This window comes from Bemisia tabaci, chromosome 3 (genome assembly GCF_918797505.1).
Source record: "Bemisia tabaci chromosome 3, PGI_BMITA_v3".
Taxonomy (NCBI): Eukaryota; Metazoa; Arthropoda; class Insecta; order Hemiptera; family Aleyrodidae; genus Bemisia; species Bemisia tabaci.
Genome location: NC_092795.1, coordinates 57,647,594 through 57,659,449, shown reverse-complemented (window position 1 = coordinate 57,659,449; position 11,856 = coordinate 57,647,594). Strand labels below are relative to the sequence as shown.

Here is an 11,856-nt window from a genome sequence, read left to right as displayed (position 1 = left end):
TTAATTTATCTGTGATATTGCTTGATATTGTTTTTGAAGCCGTGCCTTTTTTACCAGCTCTGGTATCATCCGTCTTCCTGCAGGTTCTATTTGAAATATATAGGATAAATTGCAGCACTCATTTTGGCAGAACTATGATTTTGTGTTATCATTCTGTCCAAATAGACGGTGATTTTTTTGCTTCCATTTTCCTTTTTTAAAACTTTTTTTTCTCATTTAAATCCTTGCTGAACCAATAAATTGCCTTTAATGGAACAATGATTATCTAATGCGAGAAAGGATACGTGGATTGGAGTTCGTCTATTTTTTCTTTCCACAAAAACTTGGATATATTACATAGATTTAAGAAAGTATTTTTTCTGCTATGCTTTCAGCTTTTTCCTGACCTGAAGGTTTGGAAGTTTGGTCTGAAAAGTATGCAAATACATTACACTTTTTATGTAACTGTCACAAGTTCGCCTCATTCAAGCAGTAACCCTACCATTTTAAATGTATTTACATAGAATAGAGCTATGGTAAAGTTTGAACCGTTGTAATGGCTACGCATTAGCTTCAGAGAATCCTAAAAATCTTCAACATATTCAAAAGATGAAAAACATGACCATCAGAACTTGGTTTATTTATAGGGGCATGGCCATTTTTCAAAGTGCGAACATTAATTTTTCTCCATTTAAATCCATCATAGAAACGTATCGATTCTAAATGAGGCGTTATGGTCTAGCTCAATAAAAATCAATTGCTCTCCATAAAATTAAAAAGAGGAAAAATAGAGTTGACGACGGGAAAACGAATTGCCGCTGTGCAATATTTGCCTCATTACATGTACTACTTCTGCGACTTGCAAGTGGACAGCAGTCATTCCAAAAACCCTGATTTCGCGATTAGAAATCGGATCCTCTCGCCTCAAGATAATGGTTTTATTATAAAAATTGTACTGTTTTGAAAGTATATCAAATTATGAAGATCTTATCTTGGTTGGAGGCCGAGGCAATAATGAACAAAATGCCGCAAAAAGGTTTAATCTGGTGCTGAAAGCTCAGCAAAAAATTTCAAATCTTATTCTTGTTATTGCGTACGTGCGTACGAAAAAAGGAGTTGAAATGTGTGTATGTGTACACAATGAAATGAATAATCAAGAATTCCTTTTTTTATTCGTATATTTTGTACTTTTCAAAGTATGAGGTATAAAAAGGTAAAGTTTCTTACAAATATACAATCAAAACGTGTAAATGGTACAAAATAAATTGGTAAAACTTGGTAATCATTGAGCCTCGGGCAAAACAAGTTCGAATCGATTTTGCACATAGCTTGAGCAAATTAATTTTTTTCTTTTTAAATTGACATTTTCGATTCTAAGATCGCTTAAGAAAATAACAAACAAAACTTGATCGACGCAAAATCATATTTTCTCGCACTTTATGCCAGAGCAAACTGGAGAAAAATGGAGTTGAATTCGGCTGGTACCACACTTTTCATGCGCTCTCATCTCCAGTTTACAATCGATGCAACTGCACTGACTCTCACTCTTTTCCTGTTACTTCAGCTGCGCTCGAAATTAATATCTTTCAATATCCCTTCAGAAATTCTGGTTTGAACACAAATAAAACAATCTGGTAACTTTTACCACCATCCACTTCCGTAACTTTTGTAAGAGGGAGACCAGCCAGATGAGTAAGATTTGTAAGATGGCGACCAGCCAGAAGAGTAAGATTTGTACGATGGAGACCATCCAGAGGAATACGATTTGTAAGAGGGATAACTGTACGATTTGTACGAAGGGTAACTGCTGTACCCGTGACCGTAAGAGCTTCCGTAAGAGCTTCCGTAGGAGTGACCTCCTCCATAACCGTATCCACCACCGTATGAGTAAGACGGGCTGTAGGAACTGTAAGACTTGTAAGATGGGTAACTATGAGACTTGTATGATGGGTAGTAGCTGCTGCTGTAGGATTTGTAAGATGGAGACCAGCCAGATGAGTAGGATTTGTACGATGGTGACCATCCTGAGGAGTACGATTTGTAAGACGGGTAGTGGCTGTATGAGCTGTAGGAGGGACTGTAGGAGCTGTAGGAGGGACTGTAGGATGACCAGCCGTGGGACTTATGTCCTCCGAAGCTCTTCCATCCTCCTCCCCATGTTGCACTGACTACTGATAAGGCTGCTACCAGCAGGAAAGCCAATGAAATCTGAGGAACAAAGATTCAAGTTAAAGATCGAACGCTTAAAAAGGCTACAGGCTGAGGGTCAGTGGCGTGGCGTGCTTTGCGATACATCGACTGCTATGCCATTTAAACCTATGGGAAAGGATCGATGAACAGGGTGTCCGCAGCGAACACCTTAATAATCGATTCTATACCATAGGTTTAAATGGCATAACAATCGATACATCGCAATTCACGCCACGCCACTGCTGAGGGTCAAATGTTTAAAATTAGGAGGCGCAGGCACTTTCATGAATTCTGGTATATAGCCACCATCAACACTGTTTTTAAAAAATAATAAGCATTTGAGGTAGGGGCGTAGTTCTTGCCAGGAACACATTTAGCAAAAAAAAGATAAGGAGTTCATAGTTTGAGTTTACGAGATGAGTAGGAGGTGCCTCGGGCTCTTGAAGTGGCAGTGAATCAATAATTCGAAACGAAGTTTTTATGAAAGATTGAAAAGAGGAAAAAACTTGCATCATTTGCTTTGTCAAGAGACAGTGGACCCAATTTAGACTTTATTTATTTATTTTTTTTAAAAGAAAAAAAAACACACACGCACCCTCACCCTCACACATATACAAAACAACCCAGATAGTATATAGATGACGCCCCTCTCCGCTCAAATTCAAGCAAACAAGCGAATAGATCCATTTACATAGCATTGAAATATCATGAATGTTCCACCCATTAATAGAGATGTTTTTCTCGTCTGGAGCAGATATAACGACCGTTTCGTTATGGAGAGGTACTCTGAACAACATCGAAATTGAAATTAACTTCAACCTAATCTACCGCCATCCAACATAGAAAGTCTTGGACCTTTTCAACCGGAGTATCTGATACATGATTTCCGCTTAAATTTTTATCAGCGCAAAACGCAATATCTTAAAGCAACAATAATTAAAAAGTCTAAAATTATTAATATAAGTGTTGGAAACTAGCATATGTATACTATCCATCAAGATTTCGACTCCCTCCCCACCCCCAAAAAATAAATAATGTATGAAGTGATTGCTTTTTAATTCATCATGTGATGCGGCAACAAAGCGAGCAAGAAAACGTGCGTTCCTATCATAAAAGCTGCATTACTTTTACACTTACTTTTTAATTCATCATCCTAACATAAAACTCCCCGCGTTCATGAAAGACACTGATTGATTATAATGGCATTTTTAACTGCAAGTGTTGTAACAAGTCAACATTTCGGATCCAACGAACTGGCTTCCACGAAATGAACTTGGCAGTGAGCTTAATGTGAATCTGATGAGACGATGTGGTGTAAAAAACGAAACTTACTCCGAAAGAAAAACATAGCTAAATTTTTGATGAGCATTAATTATGTAATTCTGATTATTTCTATCCTCATGCAATGCATACAGATAGCAGTAATGGTAGCGAGTCGTTGATAAGAAATGGCGTAAAAAGAAAAAATTTGACGTCGAAGAAAAGTTGCATAAAATTGTAAATCTGTAACATTTATTTCTTGTAGTATTCGTGATCCGCGCATTGATAAATCCCTCCTGAAAATATTGAGAGGCGATTAAGACTGATCTTAACGTCATAAAATCCTCACGGAGAAAAAAACTTCGTGCATGGGACCCGAAGTTGAGGTCATATAGATCTCTGAAGTTTTCGGATCACGCATCCGAAAACTTGAGGTCCAACTGCCGAAGTTCGGGTCAGACCTCTGAAGTACTTTGGTATACACCGGAGGGTTCAGGTCACACATCTGATGTACTCCGGTATATAACGAGAGCTTCAGATGTCTGACCCGAACTTCGGTAGTTGGACCTCAAGTTTTCGGATGCGTGATCCGAAAACTTCAGAGATCCATATGACCTTAACTTCGGGTCCCTTGCACGAAGTTTTTTTCTCCGTGCTTAATCCCTTTCCTTGCTTTCCTTTAAATTGCATAATAAGTGCTGTTGCTGTTTTGAAGAGAAACTTAACAAAATTAAGTACCTACTTGAGAGAAAATTATTTTGAATGCCCAAAAAGTCAAAAGACGTTAGAATTTTCCCGAAAAAATTTCTAAATGAAGGATAATTGGACTACACCTCTCAATTAAGAACTGCAACTTCTGGCACATTTTAGAAACAACACACAAAGCAATAATTTCCCCACGCAGATAGGTGATTTTATGTATGAGCCAGAATTGTAGTTCCATATTGCAAAATGAAGTCCAAATAGAGGGAGATTTCACATGAATAAAAAACGTTTTCAATCGAAGTCATTATGAAGAAATGGTGACGCGTGTTGAGCTTATTTTTGGAGCAATAGTCCACCAGAAACATTGAAATACTCGAGTTTTTAGGGAAAATTCCTTGATTAAGTGCGTTAGTGGAATGTCCCTCAATCTGGGGCCATCACTTTCTCGAGTTGGCACGTATAGCTGACTTTAACGAGGCAAATGTGCCCTTATTCGTTAAATGAGTGCGTTGCGACCGCTTCGCTCCAATATCGAAGCTGACCTTTACAGGCTGATGATTTTTTGTTAGGGCTTCCGTATCTTCAAGTTGAATCGATGCGACATGGCGAATAATTAATATTCTCTGGCTGCGTCACAGTGGGTGCGTAAACCTTTCTTTTTACACCATACGTTCGGCGAGTCAGCATTCAGCAAAGAATACAGATGTACAGAACTCAACGGTGGACCGATTTTCATTTCACTCAAATAGCAATAATATGAGTTAAATAATTATTTTTGAGTCATTTAAGGTCCATGAAAGGTTTCGCCGTTCATTTTGTCTCATGGTTCTAGGAATTGATGAAAAGTCAGGGTGATCTAATTTTTTGGCTTCCTAGAGAGTAAAAATTATCGAAGGTGAAAGTAGAAAACACGCATCTTGACTGCGACGCTCTATAAATTCTCTGCTTTTGTTTTATTTTTTAAAGAAAAATCTAGAAATTCTCCTATGTGAAATTTTCTCGAAGTGTTCTATTTAGAACGAAGAAATCTAGTGAAAATTCCAAGAAATAACGTTTATCACTTTTCATTTGAAGAAATTCAAAAATACAAGGGATCTTTCTCACGTGTGTCCAGGCCCGCCACATCCCATCTCGGGCCCTGGTACCAATTTTCTGGCCCGGGCCCCTAGCACAGGGGTCCGGGGGGCCTCCCCCGGGAAATTTTTGAAATTTTAAATCTATTTGGACGCATTATGAAGCTCTTATGATGGAGATTTTCCATCAATTTCTGCAGAATAATTACGCCTTTTTGTTTACTTTCAGCACCAAAAACTTTCGAATTGTTGCATTTAAAACATCTATAAATTTTTTTTTGAGGGGGCAGATGATAATTTTCAATTCTATGGGGAGCCGGGCCCCCCTGGACTCCCCTTTCGTACGTCTATGGCAAGGAAGTTAGGCCATTGAAGTCGAGGATGCCCAGAAAGGAGCCTCTTAGCATCCGACAACGGAAGAAAATGAAACACAGTTACTATAAAAATATCATTCTACATGTACTCAAAATCTTGAAAATCTCTAAAAAAGTAAGAAAAATTTTATAGTGCCCTAGCGTGTTTTTGAAACTTTATTCACCTTTTGCGGAATTTTTAGGGTAATTTTTTCACTTTTCCCTTCGAGACTAGGGTTACACATGAATTCGTAGTGGTTTGTCATCTGCGTCACGGGCCCCTCCAGGGCCCGGGCCCCGGTACCAAGGACCCAGTATCCCCCCCCTTGTGGCGGGCCTGCGTGTGTCGATCAATAAGCAGTTGCGTATAGCATACACACACGCGCAAAGAATCGGCGACAAGACAGTAGCGGGTTGTTTTTTGAAATTAATAGACAGTGCGATAGACAAAAAATACAAAACGCGCGATCATAGTGGTCCAAACGGGTGGTTCTTATAGACGGATGGGGAAAATGAATAGGATCCATCCATTTTGCTTTTTTCTCCTTTGTCTATAGCTTTATCTATCAATTTCAATAAGCAGCCCTGTGGTCAATACGACGATCATCGATGATTCATCGTGGGAAGATGAGTGTTGCTACCCATAGTCATATTTACTCATCGCAAATGGACACCGAAATGATGAGAGCCCTAACTTCATTCATGATGTCACTGATCAGACGAGGAATTTTTGGATTCCCAAAGTATCCCCCCATTTTCAAATACCCGAGTCTCAAAAATATTTTTCTCAATAAAAAGACCTCTGAACTACCGAGAGGCAGAGGTCTCGACACACTTCATACGAGCCAACAGCCGCACAGAGGATCAAGTAAATGAGAGAAGTCGGACTTTGGAAACTTGACGAGCTTATAACTCCATTTTCACAGAACTTTGATATTTTGAAAATGGTTCCACTGGTTTCCTCGTGAAATTTTCTTATAGAAGCACCCCATAATATTTAAAATGTGACGAAATATAAACATCAAAGTTGACAGTTTTAGTAAAAAATTCCATGTCCGATCTTTCTGATTGACTCGATCCACTGTGAGCCGGGGGAGAAGGGATCGAGACGATTGTTAAAGATGAATAATTCAAAAATCTATTATTACCTGTAGTTAACAGAGTTTACAAAAAGGTCATTTGGACTCTCAACGGTCTTTTATCGGTTACGAACTGTGATTTAAGTAAATGGAGGCCTATGGCCTGGTCTTGATTTGTGACATTTCTCACGTTTTTATTGTGTGTAGAAATATTCCTCGAGACTTTAATAGCACTTGGCGCAGTCCCAACGCGAAAAAAATCTCTCGAACCGCATATTGAGTAGCATTTATATATCTTTGTACGGGAACCATTCTGTTTCCAATTTTTGAGTGCAAGTCTTTACCCATACTTGATCTGATGTTTGACTGGAAATTGAATCGACCTAATGGCAAATTAAAATCTGCGGATCACGAGAAAATCATAATAGATACTAAAATGAAATTTTTGAAAGAGAACGTACTTTTATGTTACGATGAGAAACTGTAAAAATTATAGTATATTGTAATCAATATCTTTCACGCATTTAATTTTTGATAAAAGTTAGCAATAAACGCTAAAATCACCGGAAAAAGTCAATTAAAAAAAAAAAAATATTTGCACCCAAATCAGATGCTTGACTTTTCGCAAGGTTATGTACTCATCGTTTTGATTTCTCTTTTTACACCTTTTTTTTACGGAAATGAGTTCTAAAATGAAATATTTTCTCACGAATAAAGCTATATTTTCACTAAATACAGCTTTGAGTCTCCTTTTGATACCCATTATTTGTTATTCGCGCAGCTTCTAAAGCAAAATATAATATGATAACCACAAACAAAGTTATGCCCGTGCATTATTTTGGGCAAAACCCGGGGTTTAAGTTCTCGTATTGATTCCGCTCCCTTCATCGACAAGCTTTTCCGCTTTCAAGTAAACAAAGTGAGAACATGGTCCTCCACCATACATGGAGATTCGCGAAAGGATAATCACAGAATCAAGGAAAATACATCGAGACGCTGTGCCATGCGAAGCGATGTACGCTCGCATTGGCATTTTATTCAGGTATGGATTGAACTGGATAGTAGTCACTGCAGCATGCTACCTTCTTGGAGATGCATCGTGCATCGTATTCGATTAAACTTCCTTACTCATTGGGTTCGTGGATTTTAAAGTCCCCCCCTCCCCCACCCCATAAAAGACTCTGTCTATAAATTGGTGGAGGTATTTTAAACTGCAATATACTAATAACCCTTTTTATGACCGGACTGAATGATTTAACAAACAAAAAAATTAGGTAAGTAGCACTCGAGCAATAATTTCCTGTGTCGTAAGTCTCTTGTATATACTGGTCATTTTTCTTCCGAGGCTTTGTAGGACTAATGCGGTAAAATTATCAAACTCTGGCGGTTTTTTGTATACTTCATTGAGCTTCATGTGCGCTTGCAAAGTTTGAAGAGGAAAAAAAGAGTATTTATTTGATTACAATTGACATTTCCTTCTTGGAGGATCGGAAATCTCACAAAAAAACGAAGAGTCATAATCGAGTAAATGGAAAAGAGGTGGAGTTAAAACTTTTAGGTCCCTGAGAGTGGTCCCTCCTAAATGGGCACTTCCTCGAGGAGGGCGCTTCTGGTGGTAAATTTCCTTAGTAGAGACTGGCGGAGGTAAGGAGACCTCCCTCGAAAAATTTGAAATCATAACTCCTCTTAAATGGACAGCGTTAAACAGAAAGGAACCAAGCCACATCCGCTATTGCAAAATTTAATTTGGCAATTTAATTTATTACATGAAAACGGTTATGCGGATTCTCACGCAAATTTCAGTGAGTTTTCTCCATAGTACGAGGCAAATCCCTTCCAATTTTCAAAGGAATCCGCACAAACGTTCTCTCGTAAAAAATTAAATTGACAAGTTAAATTTGGCAATGACTGATGTGGCTAGGTTCCTTTCTGTTAAACGCGGTTGCACGCCCAGTGGGCGCACAAGAAATCCTACCCTGGAATGGATAATACAAAATTGTTTTTCACGTCGTCTTTACACTGAGAAAAATTGTCCTACCAATAAGTTATTTATCGGATTTCTACTCGAAACTGCAGGAATTACTATATTGTTTCGAAGGGATGCTTCTTACAAACAATCGGGATTCCGTTTGGACAAAAGGAATTCCGGTTGTCTCAAACAAGAATCCGATGAGGAAATTAAAATCAGGACAGGCCGTTCCTTTAGGTGCTCTAGGAAATTCTCCCTTCAATTTGTATGTAACAAAAGAGTTCTGCAGTGCATGAAGATTTTGAGCGGTTAGTTTCGAGAATCGAGATATTACTGAAATTCAGCAACCTACAATTTTCTTTGAGGACAAAAAACAGTTTTTTTCAATTTTAATATTAATGTTTTTATATTTTTCCATTTCTTTATACATAATGGGAACGAGAACAATTTGTTGCCTTTTAAGTAGAATTTGACACTTTCTTAACAAATACTGTAAGAGAGACATTTCATTAAAATATTTTCGTACGACTATTCAACTTCTGCAGTGCACCGTGTAAAACTTTATTTATTTAAACCTACGTTGATTATATTGAATTGATCATATTTTAAATAAATCCTAATTTTACGATCATATTATTTCCAAAAATAAATTATACTTAATTTTTACAAAGTAAATTCAAGAATATTTAATTGTTGAATTTAAATTTGCTTGGAGAAGTTATGAAAAACTGCACGAAGTAAAAATGGTTTGTCTTCCTGCATAAAATTAAAAGTTGACGGAAAATTTTTAACGGCTTGTAAATCGGATTTTACTACTGACTAGTGTTTTCCCAAAATATTCCTTCCTGTTATTTTCTATCGACACTTTTTGTTGAATGGATGATTGGCTCTTGTTAGATTATCGGTATAGATATTGGTGGCTGAAGTAAAAAATGCGATCTTTGTTGGAACGTTTAGGTATTTTCCTATACTGTTTTTATTTCCTAGTAAGTAAACCAGCCAATACATCTCCGTCAAATTTTTGTAATTTTTGTTTGCACGAGTGAAGAATATGAACAGATCATTTCATCAGAAACTTTTAAGTGATTGGCAAAAAATTAAAAAACGGGAATTCGCAACGCCGCAATCGGAGATATGCATCTCCAGACTGTACAGTCACCTGTATTCAGTAATTTTAATTGTAGGTTCGAGGCAAGGTCCACAATTGAAGAGAAAAACTAAATGGACTTCATTATGGCATCAGACCAAGAAAATTGGATGACTTAGATGAGCAAACTTGGCATAATATTTGAGAATGAAACTGAAGCCTTTATTGCATAAATTGATTGCAATCTCGTGAGATTTATAAGAAGAACTTGAAAAATCAAAGCTCATAAGAATTTGATCAGTTTTTGAGAATGTTAGTTATAATTTGCACCAAGAAAAACTATTTTCTACGCATTTTGTCAAACAATGATGTGCATTAAAAACGTTTTAAAAAATCCATTGTTTTGAAAATTGTGTCAAGAAAAAAGAACGAAGATGTGCGCCTACAGGTCCAGTGTCTCTATTCATACTTAAATATGTGAGTAATGTTAAAGTGAGGGGAGGAACCCCACTGGAAAATTTTTGACACTCAGATGAAAATGTTTCCAGGGGACAGCGACTCCGAGATAAAATGAGCATGTCGCGGTGAAACTGGAGCGTGAGCGTAATATTCGCTGATACGGATAAAATATGTAAAATATATTCAATGAAAAGTGAAAACCGTAAGAGAAATGAGCTTACCAGAGAACGCATGGTGTCGATCAGGGTGTGTGTGGTGCGTGAAGCTGGTAACGATTAAGTAAACTGAACATTTTTATCCGAGTATTTTGTTGTCTTGATTTTGGTGGGGGTCGAGGAGGATGGAAATGCCATCCGAACCTGCACACACGCCCCCCCCCCCCCCCCCCCGCTCTACAGCTCGACGAGCCTCCCTGCTACGCTTCTACTCATTCATAAATTTTACCGGTAACGGTTGCCGAATTTATGGATAGTTGGGTGTCGATGTAATGAGAGAGTTGCAATTGAACCGAATAATCAACAAAAATTAGATCACGTCTCAAGGTTAACCTTAGCTTTGACGTATCCAGTGCCATGGCTAAACTCAGAAAGCACATATATTCTCTGAAAAAAGCTCTCCGGTTGTGGAAGCCATACTTACGAGCTATGTAGACATACCGTCCGCGTTCCGGGCCCAGAGGCCGAAAGTTCCGGGCGTAGCACCCGGATCAATCGAAACTACGGCTCCAGCACCCGGAACTTTTGGCCTCCGAGCAAGGAATGGACGGTATGTCTATTCTATATAGCCCGTAATTTTGTTTTCAGTGTTGGTTTGCGATATTGCAGACTCTTCGTCATACTATGTTTTTTAAAGAAAAATCCACAAAAAAGAACGAATAATTTAACGAAAATAGACACAATAAAAAGGAAAATCCAGACAGAAGACAAACAAAATATCTTGGATAACAGATGGTTTCAACCCTTTTTATGACCAGGAAACAAAAATATATTAACATTGATAAAAATTAATAAACCATCCGACGATCATTCTTGTTAAAAAAAAAAAAAAAAACAAAACCCACAAATAATTTTTTATTTTTAACACAAATAGGGATTTGGGTTTTTTTATATTGGTGAACGTTGCATGTAATGAGGAAAAAATGAGCTTACCTGATTTTTCAAGGTCACAAGCAACTTTTGCTATTTTTTACATGATTTAAAGAAGAACTATGAGATACTCAGTGATCAGTGATGGCAGCTATGTGCTTTAATGAATACTCTATCCATCCGACTATACTTGTGATTAACTTCAGGTTAGTTTTCCTGAATCTAGTCTGATTCAGGGTTGAGCGGATATGACATTGCCGGTACACTACACTTGTAGCACACGCACGTTTTGAGCATTGATTGCTCTCATTCCTCACTTGAAGTTGTTCAGTTCAGTTCAGTTTGTTTATTGCTGCTCATGATGAATTGCCCAGACATTTTTAGCGTTATTTGTACTAAGATGTTCCTCGAAGCCTATATTATACATTGGTATCGGTAACTTAATTATGGAAGTTTGAAAACTTTTCTCGTGGATAGTCACGCAAATTCAAATGAGCACTGGTGGAAAACAAGAATATGAATAATAAAATCAAGCGGGACATCCTTTTCAGTTTTTTAGTCATTTTTGTGAAATTTTAAATTGACATTTCTAACTTAAAACATTATTTCCACAATTT

General features: G+C 37.6%; 1 protein-coding gene across 1 annotated transcript; it reads right to left on the bottom strand.

Annotated features, from left to right (window-relative positions):
* Window positions 1-1,128: 1,128 nt before the first annotated feature.
* LOC109034083 (uncharacterized) lies at window positions 1,129-10,484 on the bottom strand. The gene is made up of 2 exons (XM_019047019.2): window positions 10,376-10,484; window positions 1,129-2,187 (listed from the first exon to the last, which is right to left on the bottom strand). The coding sequence occupies exons 1-2, from the start codon at window positions 10,385-10,387 to the stop codon at window positions 1,621-1,623; spliced, it is 579 nt and encodes a 192-aa protein (XP_018902564.1). The 5' UTR covers window positions 10,388-10,484; the 3' UTR covers window positions 1,129-1,620.
* Window positions 10,485-11,856: the final 1,372 nt, after the last annotated feature.